Source organism: Echiichthys vipera (assembly GCF_963691815.1).
Source record: "Echiichthys vipera genome assembly, chromosome: X".
In the NCBI taxonomy this organism is placed as follows: Eukaryota; Metazoa; Chordata; class Actinopteri; order Perciformes; family Trachinidae; genus Echiichthys; species Echiichthys vipera.
Window position 1 is genome coordinate 35,262,350 of NC_139825.1, and position 27,031 is coordinate 35,289,380.

General features: G+C 39.1%; 1 protein-coding gene across 2 annotated transcripts; it reads left to right on the forward strand.

Moving 5' to 3' along the window:
- Positions 1-677: 677 nt before the first annotated feature.
- On the forward strand, positions 678-8,250 carry myorg (myogenesis regulating glycosidase). 2 transcript variants are annotated; one of them, XM_083939456.1, is made up of 3 exons: positions 678-726; positions 3,843-4,201; positions 4,376-8,250. In XM_083939456.1, exons 2-3 carry the CDS (start codon positions 3,939-3,941, stop codon positions 6,165-6,167), a joined length of 2,055 nt encoding a protein of 684 aa, XP_083795582.1. In that variant the 5' UTR covers positions 678-726; positions 3,843-3,938; the 3' UTR covers positions 6,168-8,250. The 2 variants fall into 2 exon arrangements, with proteins under 2 accessions (XP_083795582.1, XP_083795583.1); XM_083939457.1 differs by having other exon boundaries at positions 697-906.
- The last annotated feature ends 18,781 nt before the right edge of the window (positions 8,251-27,031 follow it).

The window sequence follows — 27,031 nt, forward strand, 5'->3', positions numbered from 1 at the left end:
GACAAAGCGTAAGAATGAATAATGGAACTGCAGGCGGTCTCAACACTATCATCCGCCTACATACAGCGTGGCCACTTTTACAGTTCAGTTCTAAATCAGCAACAAAGATCTTCCCATAAGGGAAGGGGGTGATACAACTAAATAAGGCCCTGTGGCCCTAATGTCTATCTATCTAAAGCATTAAAGTTTTATCCTATTATTAGAGGGATCATTTTCTACATTTGACATAGGAATTCCTTATTGCATGTTTGGAGGGCTAAACATACTGCAAACAATGACCTTTACTCTGAGGTATTACAGAGTTATTATGGTGATTATTATAGGTGATTTGTCTAGTAGAAAAAAACTACATTGTAAAGCACTAAAGACCTCAAGTCCCCATAGATTTAGCAATGTATATTTTCTTCTAATTCTTCTTCTAATTTTCTAATTGCAGTTCTTTCAGTCATGTTTTTGGCATACTTGCCTCTCGCTGTAATAATCTGTGTTTATGTGACGTTTTAGTGTGACTCAAATCATGTAAAGCAGTGTTATCTGTGCAGAATTAAAAAATAAAACATAGAAATTAACAGTTCTGTTCCCATCTACTGAACTACATTTCCCATGCTATGGTGGGCGTAGACGAGGCGGATACGCATCAACATGCCTTGATGCGTCTTGGTCTTTTTCTGTGAACTGTGGCAAACAAGTTGTACTTTGAGTTGCTGAGGGGACTGCTTCTGATCGGTAGGCAAAAACTATTTTCTAATCGTAGGCTTAAAGTAAAACAGGACGAACATAAACGATAATAATATTCCACTTTATGGATTCCGGATAGTTTTCCCTCCGTTAACTTGCAACACCCACCACCGCGCACAACAACGGCTTTTTATACATCGGACTATAGCCTACTGTATGTAAAAAGCTGTGAGTACGTTAGTTAATAATTATTAATAATATTATTATAATTTATTGTAGGCTAGGATTAGCCTTTTACCTTATAAACGATTGTTTTTATGTATGTACAGTATGTATGTATGTATTGCTCGTTGTATGCCTAATGAAAAAAAATGTGCACAATGGACAGATAGTTCAACTCTAAAACAGCCACATCCAAAATGAAGATCGTCATTTTGATAGCAGTTGATAACTGTTTCGTTGCTCTGTAAAGTTCTGCCGCGTACTTTTCAAGTTTATTAGTAGAGATATAACTGTATTCCGCGCACTGCAACACGATACACACACACACACACACACACACACGCACACACTCTCTACGCGCATGCTTGCTTGAGGCAGTGAGCCTTTCTCAAAAAGTTCCGACTGTATCAGCACTTCTGTGTTTATTTTTCTCCATGTGTTAGAAAAGATAGTGAATTGGCTGAAGTGGCAGATATGAATTCACCCCTGACTACACTATCAACAAAGAAATGCCCCAGTCTGCCGTTTCACACTTTTTCAAAAGAAATGAAAAAGTTTGAGAAATTAGTAATTAAAAAACGTATAGTTAATTGGAGTGCTATTCTTTTTTTCTTCTCTCCATGACAAGTTACATTGCAATTACGAGTAAACCAGTTTTTATTTAAATTAAAAGATTAATACACATTTTACACACTTTATAAAAACAATATAAAAACGCCTTTCAAGGACTTGAAAATGATCATTTCCATAAGTAGTACAATACATTTGATTATAAGTATTATAATTATTATATTTCTAATGCCCTTTTGACCTGGTTACTGTTGGATTTTTAATTAGGTGTCTTGTAAAATAATAAAAAAGTTGATTTATTTTTTGTGAACAGAAAATCAATCTTTAACTATTTTTTATAATCAATTAATAATTTCCGTCATTTTTCAAGCAAAAATTTCATATGATAGTGGGTAGTTTACTTTGTTCATAGCCTAACATTAGCTTTTTACTTCTGGCAATTGCATTTATACTTCAAAAATGTTCGCCACAGAGCTTATTTTCTGCAACAATCCAAAACCTAATGGCAAAATCCCATTGGCTTTTTGTCGAGGAAACCAGGGTGATGCTAACTTCAGGGTTGGCCTACAAAAATACGTCTTCCCTGCAGCACTCCATTAGCCTGGCTATTGCCAGACCAAGTTCAATGTTAGATTGCACATTGGTCTGGGAAGGCTGCTGTCTTTTTCTTCTTCAGAAGAGGCGTTCCAATGGATGCAAGCAATTGGACATCCCTTCAACCAATCAGACCAATGATACGGATGATGTTTATTTGCCCACCAATGGGGCTAACTTGTTGATTTAACTTTTACCAAGACAAGTCAGCAGTAAAGCAAATACATCCTTTCATTGGAGGAATTCCTCCAGGACAAGTTTCTGCTCAGTTTTCAAAGTAAACTAGCCACTGAAATAGTTGCACCAACGGGTAGCGGTTCCAGCGCTTCGGTGGCCACCATGTTGAATGTAAATTGTAAACACAAAACTGCTTGTGACGCTTCTCTGTCGTCATTGGGTTTAACCAGCCAATAGCGCACCAGGTGAAAAAGCCAGCTTTGGGATTTGACCTGGACAAAAAGGGACAGGAAACAGGAGGAATAAACCTGCTCTTTTCCAGACCCTTGTGCAGAGCAAATTCAAGTCGCCAGCAGAAGGGGATGGGGATACCCAGTCTAGCCCTCTATGGCAAGACTTTTTTTTCATTATTGATCCTATCTATCTATCTATCTATCTATCTATCTATCTATCTATCTATCTATCTATCTATCTATCTATCTATCTATCTATCTATCTATCTATCTATCTATCTATCTATCTATCTATCAATCTATCTATCTATCTATCTATCTATCTATCTATCAATCTATCTATCTATCTATCTATCTATCTATCTATCTATCTAACTATCTATCTATCTATCTATCTATCTATCTATCTATCTATCTATCTATCTATCTATCTATCTATCTATCTATCTATCTATCTATCTATCTATCTATCCATCTATCTATCTATCTATCTATCTATCTATCTATCTATCTATCTATCCATCTATCTATCTATCTATGTAATCTGATCTATTCTGATTAAATGAAGCCACAATAATGAACATCAGTTAATTATTTACCTATAACAGTTTTGTTGAACCCCTGCTGGTAGAGACTGTCTCTGTGCAATAGAATTGAACATATATGTCTAACTGTTTTTTTTGGCTTAAATTAACCACGTTATTTCTCCTTTTGGTTGGTCTGGTTTGATAGAGCACAAAGTTTAGTATTCTTTCCTCTCCTTCCCAGCATTGGCAGAGCTTTAAGGCCAAAATCCCCTTTTCTGCTCCTCTACTTCCTTACATACAAATGAGTCTTCTTTCAGTTGAACTTATATGTTAGAATTACTACTTGGAACATCCACTTTATCCTCTTAGGGGTAATTGGCAGTAGATTTGTTTTGTTAAATCTCAGACACATTTTTAAAGTTTATATCCTGACAGTGTAATACCTCTAAGTACTGTGGAATCACTTTGTGCAGCAATGCAGAGCATGTAAGACAATTCTGGAAATGTAATGGAGGCTTTGAACTGACAAGGAAACAAGATGGACTGAGATCTGACAGGGGCTTTTCTTCCTTGATGTCTTTAATAGTTTTTGTTGACTAACCACAAACCCATAAGCAAAATTAGATGCATGTTCTGAACCATTGCTTTACGTTCACATAGCATTTTTCTTTTATTTTGAACACATTTTCCCTATAAGCCAGAGTTGATATGAGAAGAGCAAATGTCTCATGCAGACTTTGACACTGTTCTCAAAGCATGTTATCTCTCTCTCTCTCTCTCTCTCTCTCTCTCTCTCTCTCTCTCTCTCTCTCTCTCTCTCTCTCTCTCTCTCTCATGACAGGCAGGCAAACAGGCATATCGACAGGTTCAGAGTGAAAACATTTCTATGAATTTACGAACAGCAACTCTCAGATTTGCCCACTGAACAGCACAAGTCATGTATCAAGTTGTACCAGGAGGAGCAGGAGGCACAATAACAGATGTTATCCCCAAGCAGAAACACAGCAAGGTCACTCGACCCTTAGTCGGAGCTGGAGTGATCGGCCTGGTACTGGTAATTGCAGCAGTGACTGCATGGTGTTATTACATAGCCTCTCTGCGCAAAGCTGAGCTGCTTAAGACTCAGCTCCTGGATCTGAATAAAGATGGCTACATTATCCGCAACCAGGGAGGGTCTATTGTTTTCAGAATGGATTTCAGGTTTGTATTTTTCAATGGTCTTTGAATTTTTCTTTTTGTGTAATGGTGCATATTGAGACACAATATGTATGTAAAATTAAAATGTATGCAAGTCATTTTACTTATATAACATAAATGTGATGTGTGTGTTGACATATATTGATTGTAAATGTCATTTTATTTAAATTTTGGCAGGTCTGGTACGCTTGATTTGGATTCATGCTCCAAAGAGGGGGAGATGCTGAGCTGCGGAAGCACCACTGATCGAAAACTGAATTTCTTTATTGAGACAGTGCGACCCAAGGACACAGTACAATGCTACCGTGTGCGGTGGGAGGAACTAGTTCCTGACATTCCTGTTGAGCATGCCATGACATACACTTTTGCACACTGGTATGGTGGTGCAGTATCAGCAATTCAACACTGGCCTATTTCTATTAATGGCCAACAGGCTCCCAAGCCCTTTGTTACTAGTGACATCTACTCAAACCGCAATGAGTTTGGTGGTATTTTGGAGAGTTATTGGCTTTCATCCAATGCTACGGCCATCAAGATAAATAATTCAGTGCCCTTCCACCTGGGCTGGAATGATACAGAGAAGACCATGTCCTTCCAGGCGCGTTACAATGACAGCCCCTTCAAGCCAAACCCAGGAGAGGCACCATGTGCTGAACTTAGCTACAGAGTATGCGTGGGCTTGGATGTGACATCCATACACAAATACATGGTTCGCAGATACTTCAACAAACCAAACAAAGTGCCTGCCAAAGCCATGTTTCGCCATCCCATATGGTCGACCTGGGCACTACATAAAACTGACATTGACCAAGAGAAAGTCTTGACATATGCTGCAAACATCCACAAGCATAAGTTTAACTGTAGTCACCTGGAAGTAGATGATCGCTACACCAAACGCTACGGAGAATTTGAGTTTGATCAAACAAAGTTCCCCAATGCCTCGGCCATGTTCCAAAAGCTGAAATCAGAAGGATTTTTGGTGTCACTCTGGATTCACCCTTTTGTTAACTACGACTCAGAAAACTTCCATACTTGCGTAGAGAGGGGGATGTTTGTCCGGGAGCCTACAGGACGGCTGCCAGCCTTGGTGCGCTGGTGGAATGGCATTGGTGGCATTTTGGACTTCACAAATCCAGAAGCCCGTGATTGGTTTTCCTCCCAGCTACGTTCACTGCGCTCCAGGTATGGGGTGACATCTTTTAAATTTGATGCAGGGGAGACAAACTACTTACCATGGAAATTTAGTACCAGAACTCCCATTAGAGACCCAAGCTTTTTCACAAGACGTTACACAGAAATGGCTATTCCCTACAATGATAGAGCTGAGCTGCGCAGTGGCTATCAGTCCCAGAACATATCCTGCTTCTTCAGACCAATTGACAGAGACTCTGTTTGGGGCTATGAGTTGGGTCTCAAATCTATTATCCCCACAGTGCTCACCATCAGCATTCTCGGCTATCAGTTCATTCTACCAGACATGATCGGAGGAAATGCCTATTTGAACCACACGTATGGAAATCATGTATTACCCGATCGGGAACTCTATATACGCTGGCTGGAGCTTTCAGCTTTCATGCCCTCCATGCAGTTTTCTATTCCGCCATGGGAATACGACAACGAGGTTGTTGAAATTGCTCGGAAATACACGGCTCTCCATGAGAGTATTGTGGCCCCACGGGTCCTAGAGCTGGCTGGCGAGGTGCTGGACACCGGGGACCCAATCATACGACCCCTGTGGTGGATAGCCACAGGTGATGAGACAGCCTATAAAATCGACTCCCAGTTCCTGATTGGGGATGACCTCATGGTAGCCCCAGTTTTAGAACCTGGAAAACAAGAGCGTGACATCTACCTCCCTGCTGGCCGTTGGAGGAGCTACAAGGGGGAGAGATTTGATATCAAGGAGCCACTGCATCTCACTGACTATCCTGTAGACCTGGACGAAATTGCTTACTTTGTTTGGGTGTAGCAAGAAAGAAATTAATAGCTGAAGAGACTTAATTTGCTGCAATTTGATTGCAAGACAGTCTTCACAAATTAAGCTTTTATGCTTGACTTTTATAGTTATAACACTTCGTTGCATCATGTGATGTAATCAGTTCGTTCAAACATGCTCAAAACCTCACCTTAATTTTTTAAGATTTAATTTAAATAAATACATGTATTATAATTGTTTTCTTTTTTTGTTGCATGTACTGTGGTTTAATGTGGTTTAAAGAGAGACTGTGTTCATTTTGACGACTGGCAGCTACTGTAAACGTAAATTATGGGCTCATGATAAATGTAATATAATAGTAGTGCAAGTAGAGAAGAGCCACACAAGCCAACAAACTGACTCAACAGTGTCAGTTACAAAGCAATATTGATTTAAAGTTTGCTAACATTAGCCACCATAAGCTACTGGTCATTTCAGACCAAGAAAGATGGTTGTGTCTAGATGGTAATCCTAAATATGCAAACCTTTTGCAAACCCAACAACCTATCTTAACCTTAAGTACTCAAGGTCAATGCATAACCTCAATAACCTAACCTTAACCATTCAAGGTCAATTCCTAACCTTCACCATCTCACAAGATATTTGCAAATCTTGGGTTACCATCTAAGTAAAAAGTGGAGTAAGGCCGTAGCAGTGAAACGCCAGCACATTACATCAAGTTACACAGTCTCACTATAAAACCTGTGCAAGTCACTTATGAAAAAAATGTCAAAAAGGGACTATGCAAACTGTGAATTAAGTTAGAATGTATATGCCATAAAGTTGAAGTTAAATTTAAGCCAAGGCTACATAAAACCTTTTATATTGATAAAAAAAATGCAGTTCGACTGGGTTATCCTACTTTCCTTACACACTAATGATTCTTCTGCTGCAAGATTCTTCTCAGGAACTCAGGTTTTATGCTTCACTAATCAGGATGAATGCTTGAAGTTTAATCATTAAAAACTGTATGTGCTCTCATTTTGGGAAACACGGTGTCATGTAACTACTCTTAGTCCAGAAGAAGATGCCTTTTATTAGGCAATAAATATTTTATGCTCCTCCTCAGGTAACAGCGTTTTCTGGCTGCAGTGTGTTTTGAAGTGTCTGGTTGTGTCTTTGTCTTTATTGTGCTTTGTTGACTCAGAATGTAGCTAAACAGCTAGTCATACTATGTATAAAACATTGAACCCAATAACCTAAGTGATAATAGACTAGTTACTTTTTACTTACTTGCAGTGTGGAAATTTAACATCATGTATGTATTAAATTAAATGGTACAGTGTATTTTGTCACCTTGTGTTCAGTTAATGTGAATATTTTGTAACTGCAGTGATATGTCTAAGTACCATGTGCTAATATTTACTGCCACATACTATGTGTTTTTTGTTGTGCTCTACGTTTATTATTTTTATGTTGTTACATATTATTGTACATTTATTCTGTAATAGTATTGTAAATTCAACCCGTTATGGGTTGAGTTAATCCTTAATGTGCATTAGTGTACCACGAAGGCCACAAAAGTACAATTTCCATTATGTAACTGCAAACTCGGGGTAAAGCAGCAAGTGACTTCAAATTAAAACCAATAAAGAATACTATTGGTAGCATGGCAAAGCTGTACAAACAAAGGCTTCTGAAGATCCTTTAATTCTAAGGTGAAAATTTCTTCCTGTGGTTCCCATGTCAGCTCTTAAACACATTTGTTGAGGTGGATTCTGATGAGCTTTGAACGCTGCAATAAAAAAAGAATTGTCTTATTGTGAACTAATGAAAATTACTATTATTATAGTATATCTTATTGTGCAATGTTCTCCTTTAGCAATACTTTATTTTTGGTTAACGCTGTCTGCTTGGCTTACAGGTTGACCTCAGTGGGATTTGTTTGTGCCTTTTGACATAGCTTCTTCATAACAACACCACCTATTTATAGTAGTTCTCACTCAGCATCTGGCCTAGCCGACCCCTGAAGCTATTTCTGTCTCAGACTGTCTTGCTTTATGACTAGACTAAGAGGCTGTATATCTTGGAATGAATGTCTCTTTGCTTGTGGCTCTTTTGACCCAGTGTGTGCTGTCTGCCTAGATTTATTGTAACTGAACATTGCACTAATTTACGCAAGAGTGCATATTTGAAGTAATTTTGTATGAATGTAATAAATGAAAAAAAAGTTTGACTTTTGTCTGTTATCAATCTTTTTTGTTACGCTGTCTTTGCTGAATTTGCATGGAACACATAATAATGTTTATTTTAAATTTCCCATGTTATAAAAAAGAGATTTTCATGTCTTTTTTTAATCATAAATCAGCTCTAGGTGGTATATAAATACTGTGAAAGTATCAAAACAATCCACAGAGAAATGCACTCAACTCATATTCAGAAACTGTCTTTAAACGAGCCTTCAGGACTTCTGTATGGCTGTGATGTCACAACTATTCTATGTGTAATGTGTTTTTTGAACATTCAAGCATGTAAACATATTAGCAACCCAAAATACAAATGTGAACCTGAATATGAGCATAATCTCCCTTAAGGGTAAACATAACATGGTACATAAAGCACAATTTCTGCATTTCTTACCATGACTACCACTTCCAGATGACTGATTGTAAATTATCTTAGAATAATCAATATATGGCCATTTTTAAAAAAACTTATTTAAACACACCTACACATAAAATAAAAGAGCAAAAGACACATGGAAAGGAAATTCTGGTCAGTAAGCCACGTGTGAGCCATTAACACCCTTTGACCTCTGCAATACATGAAAACTGATGTGCCTATCAATTCAATATCGAAAGAGACACCCTTGAGGGACTTTTCAAAGTTTTGATGCCCGGCTCATCACAGGGCTATAATGACAAGGTAATGAAACTATTGTGCAGGTTATTTGGAGACTGTGTTCAGATCAATAAATCATCTGGTGGTTCATGATGTGAAGGCCAGACAGAAAGTGATATGAAACAATCAGAAGAATAAAGAAAGATAAAGTTCAGTAGGAGATAATAGCAACAATATTTATTAGAATTACAGCTGTAAGCATGATTGTTCTGTCTGAGTTCAAACAGCCGACAGGACCATTTCTTACATCTGCTGTGTTGTTGATCTTCCATATGTTTGGGGAATTTATTCCATTTTCAAACAGTGGGATATGCTTCAAAACTACTTCACTTTATTTTCCAATGCCTCATCTTTCTACAGAATTGATCTTGACTTGCAGCCTATGCAGGGAGGACATACATTCATTGATTAGCTGTCTGTGTGTTGCAGGGATCAATATTATTTGTCGGGGTTGCTTTCTGCAATCATATTGTTTAGTTCTGCCCATCTTTTCATAGGGTGGACAAGTCATTTATGTTGGAGCTTTAAGGGGAACAAGTCCTTAAAGTCAATTTCAGTCAAAAGCAACTGGACTTGGTTATTTGTCTAGGAAGATGTTTCACCTCTCATCCAAGAGGCTTCATCTGTTCATGTTCACAACTGACCAGGCTGGGACTGTCTCACAAATAACCAAGTCCAGTTGCTTTTGACTGAAATTGCTTTGGGGATAACGATGAACTGGACAAATGAGAACATTCACAGGCTTAAGGGGAACTAGATTTCTAGGAGGAGGGTTGAACAAGAGATGGGGGGGGATAAAGGACCATGTTATGCCAAAACAATAGGGGCTTGATGAATTATATCTGTGCTTAGTTCAATGTGTTGAGGCACATGCTTTACTGTTTTCACTATTTTATGAATTTATTGATTGACATGCATATTTATCTGTTGTTGTAGGCTACATTAAACATTAAACTACGATACAGAGTGCCAAAATAAAATACAATAAGGTAAATAATAACAACATAATAAAATAAAAATTCATGGGTTATTTGTGAAAAAGCTTTTACATACATTGAAAACTAAGCAAAGACATTAAATCTGTGGGTGTTTGGCCATGTGGTGCTGCAGATGACCAGAAGGGTGCAGTGTAGCTTCATTGATAAATTCTCTCACTGACATGTCAGTGGTCCATGGTCCAGATGTTATGTGTGTACACACACACACAGACACACACACACACACACATGCACACACACCGAGGAGGACACAAAACTGGCAGCAGAGCACTTACCCTCTTCCTTCCCCACCTGTGAGCCCACCTGTGTGTCCATCTGCAGAGGAGAGATGCCAGTTGTTCTGGTAAGGAGCCAGTGTGTTTCAAGTACCTTCCCATATCCTCCTTCCATGAACCTGTCTGCTGTCTGTCCTCCACAGTCAGGCATATATATTACAGCAAGAGAGAAGTGGTAGTCTGGACGACAACCACGAAAACACTGAAAATAGATGCATCTTTTGTGATTTCGGAATCTCTTCCCTAATCAGAACCATAGTTAATGTCCCTGGTTGTTAGGAATATCTGACAATACTAAGAATAAATAATGACCACAATCAGGAATTAGAGTAAAAATGAATTAGTTAATCCCAGTATTGTAGTGAGATTTTACGTTGCATTGACTCATTTATGTTATTTGTACAGCTAGACTTGAATTAACAACTGCTACAAATTAGCTAATTAATAAATGATATATATTGCAAGCAACCTATTAAACATGATCACTAAAACAATTATAGATGAACATTAAAATGACTGAATCCATCATCAAAATGATTGTGGGATGCAATTATAAAGCAAAATGAACAAGAGACAAACAATGATGAATAAGCTTCATTTTTTATTAAAAAAGCTTTCTAGCTTCTCAGAGCTAAGTGTGGAATGAACGTTTATTGTTGGAGACCACAAGGGAAATAAAACCCCATGGCTGTCTCTTGTGTGAAGTGAGAATATTTGTCCTTAACCCAAGATTTTCTCTCCGTAACTAGAATGACCTCACATCTGGCGCTGTCTGACAGGAATATGTCTGTCCTCGCTAGGTAACAAATGAACTCAACACCCCAGAGACTTGTCTCGCATCTGTTTATCTTTTTCACCTGTCGGTTCGCTGCACTGCATCAGGCTTACACTCCTCTGCAGCCTTTGTGGATTTCAGAGGATGCCTCTGGCATTACAAGGCCAGAGATAGTCGAAGTTGACTGGTAGTAACATTTGTTAACTTTATAACTGGATGTGATAGTGTGCAAGTCCACTTACATATTTGTTTTTTTCATATATATATATTTTATTATTGACTCTTGATATTCTTATCTTTACTGGTACTGTTCTTACCACTGTTCTCTTTTGTATTGGCTTTCTTTGGTATTTTTACATTTGTTGTCTTAGCTTAAGCTGAAATGATTAGTCGATTAATTGATAAGTCGATCAGAAGAAAAATTATTAGCACCCATTTTGATAATTAGTTCACTTTTCAAGCAAAAATGCTAAAGATTCTCATGTTTTAGTTACTAATGCCCCTTTTCCACTGCATAGTATCAGCTCAACTCGCCTCAACTCTACTTTCCTTTTTTGCCTTTCCATGACCAAAACTCGGTACCTGGTACTATTTTAGCATCTCTGTCGAGGTTCCAAGCAATCTGAGCCAATACTAAAAGGTGACACCAAGAGACTGCCGGCCACTGAAAAAGTCATGACTTGTGTATGTGTTTGTATTGCGTAGAAAACGTCATTGAGGAGGTATTATGAAGAACTAATTTGTAATGGAAAACGACGTGCCTGACGTCAAAACAGAGTAGCGTTGAGTAGAGTCGAGTAGAGTTAAGCTGATACCACGCAGTATCTCTTTTTTGGGCGATGGAACCAAACCCAGTTATTCTCTTCTAAACCAAAAAAATATGGGTTTTAGACTACTACTTGGACTAAACAAGCAATTACATTGAGCTTTAGGAAATTGTTATTGGGATTCACTATTTTCTGGCATTCTACAGACCAAATTAATATTTATTTTTTAACTAAGATCATAATTGGCAAATTATTTGATATTGGAAAACATTAGTTGCAGGCAGCCATTGTTAGCTGTAGCCCTAGACTTTGCACCTGTAATTTTGTTGTTACAGATGGTGACAATAAAGCCCTCTTGAATCTTCAGTCAATGCAGATAGTATACATAGTAGGTATAGAGTTAAGGCAAATGACTACAGACATGGTTAAATAGTCAAATTAAGGACTTAGGTGAGGATAACAGGCAGGGCACTTCCTTTGTGAATTGGTGGGGGTAAGAGGTTGAACGAAATGTCAGCCACTGAGGAACAGATGCATAATTGAAACATTGCATTGCTGCTGCAGACGTACACAAGGTTGTTTGATTGATACCGTTTTAGAATACTCCTGTCCCCGTATGCTCTTGGGGTTTACCTGGGGAGAAACCAGGGGAGGGGGAAAGGTGCTTAGGTGGCTCATCTGGGTTTTGGAGGAAAATTGGTGCCATCCATCAAACACCGCATTTAACAAACGCTAACACAGGCCTGGCCAACAAAGGATTCGTATATAAGGCAGCGAACCGGAAAACATGTGAGGTGCAGGGACTGCTGAGGGTCTATCAATCAGCCAGTCAGCTCCTTTATTTAACAAGCGAGGGCCACAGACCCCGAGGGCCACACTCCATATTCTGGCTGGTTGGGCTTGCATTCTTCTCCTGTGGAAGAAAGAAAAAAGGGGAAGAGAGGAATGAAGGGAGGAAGGAAAGAGGGGCATGAAGGGATTAAGGGGGGGTGGAGGGGTGGGGGGTGAAGGTGCAGAAGGGTTTGGCCCGTTTCCCCTGGCGTGCTGGTGCGCTTCATCTTCTCAGTGCAAGGGCCTGGAACTGCTGCTTGATGAGATTTTCAGCCCTGTGGCCTCCGCTGTCCCAGCATCCATCTGGAGGGCTGCCGTGTGCACAGAGAAGAGCCAGCCACTCAGCGTCAAAGCCATAAAGAGCAACCCATAGGCCAGCCAATGCCACTGATCTGAGGCTCGCAGCTCTGTTCAGTGGACAGGCCAACACTCAGTGGCACACATTCCTGTCGGGGACACAGGCTGATCCCTTAGCTACTGTGTGCTCAGTGGAACAGAAGACACGCTCTGTGAGGCAGCCCACATCCAACCACTGAGTCCTTCAAAGCTTAGAAAATTGGAATGGAACAAGGACTTCACTATTCAGCATCCTTAATGGTGTGGAGAGGACTATCTCCCTCTCTCACTTTGTATCTGTGTGTGTTTCACAGCAATGGTATATATATATATATATATATATATATATATATATATATACACTGATCCTTACAGTGCATTCTGTGTCTGATAAAAGTAAGAAGCAGAAGTTATAGTGGCACCTTGTAGATGATGCAAATCCACATGAAGTTGAATAAGAAGGCTGGCCATCACAAAACCTTGCCTAAAACAATGCTTATTTTTTGGAGGAGTTCAATATAATACCACAATGCACAGCATCCAAAACAATATCAGCTATATATAATTGAAAATCAAGACCAAATATTCAAAGAAAATTATCACTGCCTCTCATTACTGGATCCAATTTATGTTTGCCCCAGGGGACAGAGTATAGCAAATAGTGGTTGAGATACTGTACGCAGCGTATTGGTGGAGAATGTGCACGAGATCCCGCCTGATAATAAATGATACGTTTTTGGAAAGTTTGGATTGAAAATGTTTTTGTTTCTCCTCAGGGCTACGCAGCAACATTAGCATATTTTTTTCTCTCCTGACGACTGTAAATTCAGTGAATGTAGCCCTGTGGTGGGTAAGGTGGGCAGACGGCAGACTGCATAAATAAACAGAGTCTGTCTGAGGACAGCACTGTGGCCCCCACCTGCCCACCATCAATCAATATTACAGCGGCCACTGGCAGCCCAATCACCCTTTTATAGGCCTGTGAAATGATCAAACATCTGCTCATAACCATGCTTCATATATAGATGGATCATACATATAATATGACGTTCTGGTGATATCTTGCTGCACAACAGGATGTAACAATGACAATACAGTACATTTGCTTAAGAGTGTGTACAGTGGGCTCAATCAACAAATCCTAAATGATGTTCGTCATCTTCTTGTTGCCAAACGAATCAGTCCAAAAGACTTGGGTGAGAAAGCACAACTCAGTGTTAACTATTTCCTTGCTTACTGTTTAAAAGTCAGCCATACTGATGGAAGCTCAGTGAACATGATAAAAGTTGAGCCCAGTAACCAGTTTGGCAGCTGTAGTAGACAAAGGTTGCGGGGCCCTGGTCCATGGAGAGGGGGAATGAATCCAACTGGTCCAAGGTTAATGGTGGCCTGGAACAAAATGGATTCAATGCCAGGGGCGTGCTGACAGGTGATTTGACATGAGTGAAGGTGGGCCATCAATCTCCTGTTGGCCCCTATGACCCTCCCCCGCCTAGCCATAGCAGCTAGGGGGCGCCAGGTGTCATGGTGCCCTGACCTGTACAGGTCTCCAGATAGCCCACCTGCTGTCTGCCTAAAGCTCCCCCTACGGCTAGAAGAGACTCCCATCACTTCACGCTTGGCTGGCATAATGAAACTGTGATTGGGAGATAGTGAACTGTGACAGGCAGTAGTAGACTCAAGTCTTCTAGCTAAATTCAAACCACTCGCTCCAGGTTTCCTCTCACAGCCCGCTTTTCTCTTGAATGGGTCTGACAATTTAATGGTGCAAATATGATATTCTGCCAACCTTTCTTTAATATGCTTCATACTCTGGGTGGCTATTGTCTCATGGACTGCAGAGTGAAAGGATTTCATAACTTACTCAACCTGAGGAGAAATATCAGGTAAAATATGCTTAGACAAAAACTACTTTATGTAGTGTGTGTACTCGCGCTCCATACAGCAATGCAACTGACTGACATAAATTCCCTGTCACAAATCCCTGGGGCAGCCAAGCTTGTAGGCACAAAAGCAAATATTTCCGTTCCTGATCATGGCCAATCCCTTTTAACATCCCCACCCACTGACCAACCTCCCCACCCTCCTCTGAACCTACCCTAGCACCGCAAGCCAGCCATTTGTCACAAAGTAATTATAGAATTATCGATTGGCAAGCAATTAACACCTTTCTTCTTTTTCCACCCTCCTCTTTGCCCCACCCAACCCCCTCAACCCCATCCTTTAATTTGAACTCGGAGAGGGAGAGAGAGGGAGAGAGAGAGAGAGAGAGAGAGAGAGAGAGAGAGAGAGAGAGAGAGAGAGAGAGAGAGAGAGAGAGAGAGAGAGAGAGAGAGAGAGAGAGAGAGAGAGAGAGAGAGAGAGAGAGAGAGAGAGAGAATAAGAAAGGGGAGGGGAAAAAAAGCCGTGGGAGTTGCACATTTAATCCTGCTGGCATTTCCTAGTTCTCCTTAAATTAATAGGGCGACAGGGACAAAACAGCTTTTCTCTTTCTTTCTCTGTTATTTCTCTCCTTGTCTTGCCTACTGATCTATCTTTACCAGACACAGAGCTGCTTAGAGTACAGCCGAACACTCTGTGCTTGCTGGGATGAATGAATACACTGTTAAATCTCATTTCAACAGAACACCTTGCATGCACCTCCAAATATATAAATAGATAAATAAATCAGTAAATATATAAATGATTCATAACAACCACATAACTCCTGATATGATAGTCATAACAATGTTGTTGATGTCTCAAAGGGAAAAAGATCTAACTGGTACAGACTATTTTCTTTTCCTACCTCTTCTTCCTGTCCTGTTTTCCAGCTGCAACTGGTAGTAGTGGTCCAGATGGACATGCAGGGGAACAGTGCTAGAACCTCCGGCAGGCAGGTGTCTAAGTCAAGATGGATGTAATGGAACATCACCTTAGTAACATATGGATAGGGACAGGGGAGTTGATTCCCCTTCTGGCAAGTTTGATAACACAACTTCTCTTTCTGTCTATCAGTATCTGCCTCTCTGCCACTTCACACTCTCCTTACTTTCATATTCTGCCTGCTGTGTCCACTAACAGGGATTAAATGTAATTGAGATTTATTCATTTTACTGCTTATTTTTAATACAAGGATATTTTGCGGCATCTTAAATGGAGCATAATATGTATTCTTAAACTATGGATCAGCCCCAAAGTGGGTCACAGCTCTACTTTTAGTGTTTTCCCCACAAAAAAGTACCAATAAATATTAATGAGTACGTATCCTAGGAAGAGAGACCAAGTTTCTAATTTGGGTTCTGCACTGAAAAAGAACCCCTGAGTTACAGGATTTAATTTTCCTCTGCTTTCTCCAGATGGGGGGTGGGGTGGGGGGTGGGGGGCTACTTCTAAATTGCAATTCATGTCATCACAGCAGCGTCAGCTGTGCGTGTTGTTTATTTTCTGTGTGGAACAGATGAGATAGAGCTACTGTTGTCACCGATCACATTACTCGAGTTTATAATAATAATGAAATAAATAATAAAGACAGTCATGAAGCTAACTTTCTCACTAACATGAAAATAACATGACCTGGTTCGTGAATAAGGATTTTATTTTGGTAGGGAGCTAAATCATGCATATATAAATAGAGGATTTCCCAGTTTAGATTTAGGGAGTATATAATGAATGCAAGGTCACAGACACCAGAAAACCATTTGATTTCAACAGACTAAATGCTGGCAATCCTATGCACATTCAAACAAATACTTAAAAGTATTTGCAAATCCAACACCCAATGCTCTCTTTTCCTGCCTCAAAATGCAGCTAATGTGAGTGGCATTCGTTTGACAGCGATTTAGGAACAATTTGAAGCCAATGCAGGACCTTTCTCTTTCATGCTTTAGTGTTGATCAATAAATCCCCTCAGGATGTTATTCAAACACATATACAGCCATATGCCTTCCTGAAACACTGTGATATTGACCTGTTTTTCTTGCCCTGCAGGCCTTCTTATTTTCTCAAAGAAGGGGCAGCCCGGGAGACTGACATTGTTGTGGCCCTCTGCTCTGGGCAGGTTTTCTGGCTTTCTGGCTTTTACACCATGGCTCTCTGTCTCTGCTCTCAGTTTCTTCAAAGCCCCTTCACACAGTTTTAAAGAAAATGTGGGATGATCTATTTGTAGGCGTTTTATCGGAGATTCTAAGTCTGCTTGCATTTGTTTTTAAAAGAAGTGCACTTGTGAAATTCTTACCTTTCTGGCATTTTTACACTTTTCTTTTTTAATCTTAAAATGCTCCTAATAAGCGTATGGCACACTAAAATGTAAAAAAAACTCTGATAAAAGTCTGACCAATCATTTGGCCTGTCAACTGTCGCAGTGTCCCTTCCAGATGCCTACTGCCATCACAGCTTGCGAGTCAGGGGAGGATCAGAGGTCAGACACGGTGGAGAGGGTGGGACTTTGGAGGAAGGCGGAGTTGTTCATGTTCAAATTTTGTGTGTTAATTAAAGTGCTGTGTTACGTGCCAAAAAAGGTAAGAATATCCTCTAAATTTAGGGAACTTCTGGAGTCACAATTAAATTCATCAGCATTTTGCACCAGATGTATTTAAAAGAATAAGAATAGAGACGCTCAATTTTTTTTAAATCACAATCACACACTGTTCCTGCCCCCAAGACTTAGTCTGACTGATGATAATCTGGTAAAAATGGTGTAATGCTGCTAAAAAAAAAAATATTACACAAAATGTGAAAGATAGTCATGACAAACCCATAGATGATTATCATCCTATATGAAGCTTTTCAGCATTTAGGAGGCTTTTTTTAAATTTTCATGGCACCAGAGGTGTCAGAAGTATTCAAGTTCATTACTCAAGTAGAAGTATAGATACTAGGGTTTAAAAATACTTCTGTAGAAGTAGAAGTATCAATTCAAGCTTTTTACTAAAGTAACAGTAATAAAGTACTTGTTTCAAAACTACTTAAAGTATAAAAGTAATTTAAGGGGAAAAATTCCATTAAGGACGAATGCTTAGGCCATACCAAAGGGGCCTATAGTGCAATACTCCACTACCCTAAAAACATTTTTTCTGAAGGCCATAATGACTATTATGTTATATTAAATGTTAATGTTGAAGTTGTTGAGTTTTTGAAAGCCGTTAGCTTGTGGTACTTGGGTGTGCAAAGCTTGCAGCGCATTCGAGAGGAGCTGTTTTTGCGTCCAACCACTCAAATTTTTCAAGGTACGGCCCAGTTCTCTTTAGTCTCTGTCACGGACATCTTCGTACTAGGCTACATACTGTACATCTGATGGATGTGGATCGTGTACAACTAATAAGGCATCGGAATTATAATTCTCATCCAACCACAATCAAATTCATTCTATCTGGATGGCACGATTTATCTGGATAGTTTTTTTTGTGTGTGTTTTTTGAACGATGAACAGCCACGATGAAAACAAGTATAAATTAAATAGGCCTAGGAGGAGTAGGATGGGTATTGTTAATATTTTAACAATACTACTACTTTTACCGATACTGCTCATTGATCCAGTACTTTAAAATGTTCTACTTTGGTCAGTTTTTTTTTTAGAGAAATAATTTAACAAATTGAGAATTGAATGAACAACTGCCTTATTTTCTTGTATAATGTACTAAACAAACTGTACAGTAATAAACATTTTTGAAAGCCAAATCATCAGCAAAGTTTTGAAGAAATATCAGTATGATGTAATTAATCAACAGCCATGTTTAACAATTCACAATATAGTGATTCGGTGCATTTAACCGTCTGAATATTCTGCACTTTTAGATGTTTTGAGAGGCTGCTCGTGTCCCTTTACATGTAAAACCTTTGTTGCACTTATTAGCTTTACTATTTGCATCAGTTTTGGTGAAATGAAGCCTCACTTTAGAGTTTAATTCTCTCCACCATCTCTCTAACGCTGTGTGTGAGAGAGTGACAGACGGGCGGTGATTGCACAGGAGCACGGGGCTCTGACACAGACTCTGTTCAGGAGCAGAAATGATAACTACAGAATCTGTCGATACTACGGTATTTCAAAATCTTGAAAATTTAGAAACGGGTTTCGGTACCCATCCCTAGTAACGAGGCTATTTTTAAAAAGTATGGAGTAGAAAGTACAGATAATTGCGTGAAAATGTAACGAGTAGAAGTAAATAGTCATCTGAAAAATAATTACTCCAGTATAGATAGTATAGATACCCAAAATATCTACTAAGGTAACAAAGTATTTGTACTTTGTTACCTGACACCTCTGCTTATTTCCAGCATCAGGGAAAAACAAACCACTAGCTACAACTACAAAATATCAAACAGACAAAGTTTGTGATTTGCTGATGAATGCAGTGGATCATTTAGGAACTAAAAGGTCTGATATTTCCCTCAGGATTTGGTGGAGAGCAAAACCGAGCGAAAAGGAGAACAAATATTGGACTTAATTCATCAGGTCGTTTGAAACACAACACCAAACAAAATGCTGATGTTGCTCTGTTTCTGCTGGATGTGTAAATATACAACGGATTTGTTTTGTCATATCAAATTTAAAAGGTGATCATATTTCAGTGTTGTGTTGTGTGCTTGTTACGCTGCCCCAGAGGGGAAGAAACTATTATTGCAGGTATTAAAGATTTCATGAAGATTTTAAGGAACAGTTGAAGAAAAAAAAATGTAAATGCTCTTTCTATTTATTTGTATATGTTCTTTCTTCAGCTATTTATTTACTTTGGGCCTACTGCCCTTTCGAAATGTGTACAAATGGCTTGTGCGAGCCTGCGGGTAGTATTCAATACCAAAATTATTAATCCTGTAAGACCTGTCATTTAGCATTTAACTATTGATTTTCAAGAGAGTGGGATCAATATGATAAATATAAAAAATGCTGTGTTTCTCCTCTGTTTTGCACACTAAACTGATCACATTTCTTCTTGAATTTACTGCTAAATTGTTACAGAATCACATAATTACAAACACCTATGGTCAAATAAGAAATTAGCTGTTGTAATGCAGTTTATACCTACCCACGATGCCCTGCTTTACCAAATTGCTTTCCAATTACTTAATCAGCACAGTCCCCATTGCTCAGAGGTAGTGGTAATACCGGAAAATATAGTTCACATCAGAGTAAATCTGGAGATGAGCATGTAAACTACTTGCCTGCAGCAGAAGAGAAACACGTAGGAAGAAGCCTCAGTGTTTCAAAGACATTTCACCAATGGATGTCAAACACCAGTGCTTCATTTGCACCTTGATGTCACATATAAGACGTTGCGGTTACATGATAGTTGTTCGCTCACATGGCAGTCATGTGACAGCTTTTAGAGTCAGTGTTCGTTTCTGCTTGGTGGTGCAAGGTTGGAGTTGCACCTAATTTATCAAGTGGATGGCCTGGGTGGTACTCAATTTCAAGGCAAAAAAATGTAGGAATGCCTGTTTGTTGTTTGACATGTCCTCTGGTGTAAAATTGATGCTATCTTTCACTGAGTTGATGTGATTTGAGAAAGTCACTACCTTGCAGGTTGTTTTTTTCTACCCATGTGTCATCCATATGTCTGAACCCATGACTTAAAGCTCCTGCCTTGTGTCCTTATTGTTGCAAAGTATTGACACCATGACTATTGGTAATACTTACACTGGTAATAATTATTATTTATAAGGTATTGATCAATGTTTGTGGTATTGTCCATCAGTATACATATAGGCTGCAGTTGACTACCCAAAGATTTATAAAAAGTGACATTAGTTTGAGCTTCTTCCAGTGTACCACAACAATGGCTGGGTAGTGTGCTGAAACACTAGCCTACAAGCAACTATTTTGCAGTGGGATTCATTTGAGTTCTTGAAAATGTTAATTATTATTTCTTTATCCAACTAAAAGCCTTAAACCAGAATGTAAAATTAAATCACTAGATGCAAGTGAAAGGAAACAACAGACTTCTCCTTCGCTAAATGAGAAGTTGAATACATAAGCATTTAAACACAATTCTTCACAATGCAATACATGTTTTGCTGCTACAGCCTAACTTAGTCTGGTTTAAGGTGGCTAATGTTAGCATTAAATATTGCTATGTTTTGGAGCTGCAGTGGCTGCTGTTGAGTAATAATTACTATGTTGACATGCACAACATATTCTGTTCTTCTTATTCCGAAAAACACAATATTACTACTAAGCTGCTTATATGGATAATGAAAACTGATATGTAGACTGTGGACCTCGTTTGAACACAGCTTTCCTCTTTCATTCCTTCACTCACCTTCTAGAAAATTATGGCATTGTTTGCTCATATCCAAAAACCTATCCAAGTCTGATATATTGCTTTAAAGTAATTGTACTTCTACTTCCAATCAGAAATGTGTCCTTTTCCATTGGCGCTGATGGCTAGTTGGTTTGTGTACAGCAATGCACAGAGCTGATCGTACACAGACAAAAGTTGTAAACCTCAGTAAACCCTCAATTGAGACGTATATTCTGAATGTGCTGTATACACGTCTAAGAAATGCTTCTAAAACCCGAATAATACTGGCATATCCCAAAGGTCTTAATCGAAAAATGCTCAGAAAAAGGCCATGATATATAGCAAATTTGGAATATAGCCATATTTGTAATAATGGTGGAATATCAGCATGCATGTAAACTATAGTCATTGCCTCGCTTCACTGGTAGCACAACACCTCTCTATTAGACAGCGAAAAAGCTCTAATCAAACAGCAGTAACAATTAGCTGCATTGTGAGGGTTAAGCATCAGTGTCAATCAGTCTGTCATTGTACTGTGTGGTCCTCAATAATGACCTGTTGGTTTGTTTTACATAATGAACAAAAGGAGAGTACTGTATTAGCAAATTGACCAAACAGGTTAAAATATAATTTATCCTCTTTATTTCAGTATAATGGCTTAATGATCTATGGTCTTCTAAATTTCTTTAATGGCAACAGGTTGGCCTTCAAGAGGTGTTGTGAGAAACACTGGATGGCAAATAGAGTTGTGGGAATGTTGGGTGGAATGGCAAGCTGGCAGACAGAATGGAGGACCGCAGCACTGGTCTTGTTCCCAGTCGGGCCAGGACCTGTGAGCACAAGGTGGACACCCCTCATCAGCCCCCATCCGCACCCCTACACTTGCCTTCCAGGCTCTCATTTTCCACATGATTAGCTTGCCACCTGTCCTCCGGCTGGCCCTTGGCCTCCGGGCCGCCCGCGTCATGGCACCATTTAGTACTGGCAAGATTTTCACTGAGAAATGCTTCATCAGTGCAGACCTGACGTAAAGAAGCTCTCAAAAATTATTTCATGAATTTCCGTTTATTTTTTTTAAAGATTCTTTTTTTGGTTGTTTTTCAAGCCTTTATTAAATAGGACAGTTTTGAAATGGGGTGAGAGAGAGAGGGGGAGACATGCAGCAAAGGGCCGCAGGTCAGAGTCGAACCCATAGCCGCTGCCTCGAGGATTTTCAGCTTCTTTACAGGGGGCGACTGCTCTAACCACTGAGCCACTGGCAACATGTTTTGATACCTGAAGTCAAAAGTTTTAAATCAAATAAGTGATTAGTTTGTCATCCAATGTAACATTTATTCATATATTATGTATCGGAAAATATGTTAGAGATTCACAAATTAAAGAAAGCAAGGTTTGAGCAGAAATCAACCACTCCCAACACCCCCCACTTCTGGAAAAAAGAGACTACACATAGTATTTATGTTCTCAGCAACACTTACCTGGAGTTCCTTCAGTTTCAGATGACAGCTATGTCAGTGCAGTTCTTTCATGAATCAGCTGAAGGCACTGTTTACTGCAGAATACCAGCTCTACAGTTTCATAGATGAGCTGACTGCTGAACAGCCGTAGCTCTTGATGCTTGTGCTTCGACAAATGTGAATGGATTCATTGTTTTTTTGGTAAGATCACAGTATCAGTATTAATGCATAAATATATTACCATTTAAAGATTGTAAGTATATAACCCTCATTTGTAAAAAAAAAAAAAAAAACTAAGCTATGTTGAAGTAATATTCTTCAATATGTTTCTTCATTGTATCATGAATTATTGCTCAATAGAGATTAATCTTGGTGCAACTCTTAAAATCACTTTTCAAAACTTCTTTGTGTCACAGTAGAGTTGACTCCAGCTTTCGTTAAAGGTGTGTTTCTCGTGGAAACTGACAGAGGCTGATTTTATTTCTCTCCTCTGAATACATTTAGCTTGAACCTGTTGTGTGATGCACAGTGTCATAGCGCAACACACCGTGTTATCCCTTGGTAATTCAGCCCGCTGGTAATACATTTATGCTCCGTCAGAGCAAGGGATTGACCCATGTTGGCCTCGCCTCTGATGTTGGTGGCTTTAGACAGCAGGGAGGAAGAGAGGGTTACTAAAGAGGGAATGAGGTCAGGGTGTGAAAAGAGAAACCTCCTCCACTGAAAATTATGACAAGCCAGCGCAGTTAATAAATCGTGGAGATCCACATTCATTGTCAGGACTGCGTGATCATACATAATAAGCCACTGAAATTTCATTACCACAGTATGGGTTAACATACTGAGTGATCTTCATGCATATTTGAAGAGGCTATTTGTAGTATCTGAATTCTGAAAGAAGGGGCACCTAAAAAGTGAAACTGTGAGAAGAATTAAAGTGTATTCATGGACACTGTCAACCGATGATACAGCTGTTTGTGATGGCAATAAAGTGATGGCATTCACAGACTTTTTTGTTTTAAGACATTAAGGTCATGCTACTGAGCCTACAGTCTTCATGTTTGTTGCCAATTAGAGTCTCCATGCTTGGAGACGTGACACAAATTCTCACATCAGACTATTCAATGCAGATCCAGGCTTAATTGAACACAGGTGACAGTCTAGCAGCAGGAAGAAAGAGAAAGAAAGAGTGGGAGGAGGAGGAGGATGAGGGCGTCAGACAGAGTAAAGTTTTTCAAGTCTTTGTCCCTCCTCAATTTGCATGCCTAATGAAGCTGAGCAGGAGTTAATAGCGGGTGTAATGACTTCTGACTGGCTGGGCTGTGGGCTGCTGGGACAGGAAAAGGCTCCGAACTGTGGAGCAAGGTGGGCAGAGACAGGTAGGAAACATTCTGTGGGTGAAGGAGCAGAAGAAGCCGGACTCGCTTCTTGAGAAAAATCAAAGGGACTTAACTCCAGAACCGTGTGTTGATGCAAATATGTTTTTGTCAAATATTATAATCCTATTGTTCTATGTTACGAGTTTACTTTTTGTGAGCAGGCATGGTAGATAATTTACCATGTGTTAATACAAGTGTTTCTTCAACAAAATGTTTTTTTTCCTGTATGTAAAAGTGGCCCTTTCTGCTCAAAATTAGCATGCACGTGTCTGTTCAGCCGAACACTGGCTGACTGTAGCCCAGTCTGTACCAATTGCACATACCTTCTTATGTTAGCATAAGCATGCCTGATAAGGGCAGGTGGTAGAACTATGTCGTACATGGACTAGGTTTATTTCTCTTCAGTGGCAGTAACAGTAATAGCTGTGCTATATTCAGAACTTCACAAGATATGGAGAGCTGACAAACAGTTAACAGTTAATGATGAATAGTACTCATGTAGTAGAGCCGCTAGCTAGCTAGCTCAGGACCATAATTGCACTTGTTTGACTCGGCCACTGCTGCCTTTGTGCCGAAGAATACCATGAGACTGTCTGGGGGCTCTTGGGCTCACCAGATTCATTTTTGTTCCATAAGTCAGACAGTAGACTCAGTGCTTCTTGGCCTGTGGATACTCGAGTAAATATAAAGGCCAATATTACAATACGTTAAGTAAATACATTTCTTTACGTTTATATGTTATCAGCTTTATGTAGCTTCTATAGTCATTGCGCCCTCACTCCACTGTTGCAATATATAAATATGTTGGAAGAGAGGGCTCCAGCAGAATATGAGGGTGTAGTAACCCAGATTTTTCCATTAATTATTATGCTTGTAAATTGTAATATTTGTAACATAGTTTTACTGATGTACCATATTGTATATAAAACATAGCAAGCAGTGCCCTACATTTTAATATATACATTGCCCCATCATTTATACTTTGAACCTCCCTTTATTATGAATGCATATGAATGTTTCCTAAATTTATTTTATTTTACTGTAGTAGTATGTTGGATATATTTTACATTATGTATCTATATATGGCATTTCTATTTTTTTTTTGCTGCAACCTCTCTCACCAAGCCCACATTAGACACATTTTCCTAATACACTGTGCTGTAATATGAAATCTGTTATCTGACAGTTGCTTGATGATGAAGCATAAAAATGTTTACATCATAATGGAAAGCTTCTGCAGCCTGATATTTCTTTCTTCATTGCCTTAAATTTCCTCTTATGAGTTTATCGCAGCAGATAAAAAAGTCATGGCAAGAGTTCAGATGTGTAGCTCTGACACATCTCACATCACAAGTATGATGAACTCATTCATCTCCTATTCTGACAAAAAAATTAATTTAGGTTATTATAAAGAACATCCAAGATTTAAAAATGCTTCTTGAAGACAAAACAGGGAAATAAAAACAACTTTTAAAATAGAGTCAAATCTGGCAGTGCAGATAGCAAATATTTCCACAGCTGCATAAATCTTTTTTCTTCTTCTTTGCATCTTCAAGCTGATGTGTTTTCCTGTTTTTTTGGTGCATCTCACAGAGAAATCGTGTTGGCACCATCACCCACACTGGCCAGGGTGTGCCAACACTTCTGCTGGCCGCAGGACAAACACATGCACACACGCACACACCCACGCAAGAACACACACACACACACACACACACACACACACACACACACACACACACACACACACACACATACACACACACACACACACACACACACACACACTCATATACACGCTCAGTCCTGATGGCCACAGATGTAGCAGTGACCAGCCCATCTCCACCAGGTGTTGCTTTATAGCTGTGTCACTTTGAGCCTGACTCCATCTGCCACACTCAGCAGGCGAAAAAATCCCAAAACAAACTACTTTTCACAGCATGTGCATGTGTGCAAATACATAGAAATATTGACGTACTCAAAGTAGTTTATGTGCATTCTAATGTTTGCTTTAATATTTTCATCATATCACACAGAAAAGCACGATCAGTCGGGTTTATATTGTCACTGTTGCTCTTTTGTCTTTAACTGTCTTTCTGCTTCTCTTGGTTCCATTTATATTACATTAATTGATGGAAGGTTGATTTATTTTGTCCATAAATCTTTCTTAGTTACATATCCATCTGTCACTTTTATTAAGCTTCAGTGCGAAAAAAAGCACTCTTGTCTTATAAATCTTGTATAATAAATCTTTAGATCGCATAACTTTACTTTTTATCATTATGATTTTTTTTTTTACATCATTTAGATTCAAGATACCACAAGTTCTCTGAGGCATTGGTACGGCATTGCCTGTTTTCTAATCATAATTGTATAATCATAATTAATCATGCTCTCCAGTATCACAATAATGTTGTTTACTAGCAAAACCAAACCTAGGATCAGAGTCCCATGCATCCTATCCTAATAGCATTGTTTAGGCTCAGCGATCTGTCATCCCACCAACAGGTAATATGATAGTAGTGGAAACAGGCAGCGCAATTAGATTTGTGTTGAACAGTGGGGCGTGTTTTTCTCCACCGCATGCTTGAATTTTTAATAACAGTTCTATTTTGGAAAACACCTGCCTTGACGCAGCGTTCCAGAGTCTGCAAATTAGAGCAAAAGGTCGACCCCTAAAAGTGATCAAGAGATGGAGATGCTCATCACGGGCTCATGCATATTTATACTTTATTTAATTATATGTAATGAGAGGGTGTATTTGATCTGCATAGTGCTCTTAATCAAGAGCTCGGAATGATTTTCTAGTCTACCAAAGGCAGACATCTTCCAAGCACTTATGGTAATATGATATTTGAGATGTAGACTTGGGTCTTATGTGGGAGTAACTGCTCAGATTTCCTACTAGTAACCTTATAAATATAATGAAGCTCCAGTTTTTACATTAAATCCTGATGCAGAGGGTATTCTTTTATGAGAA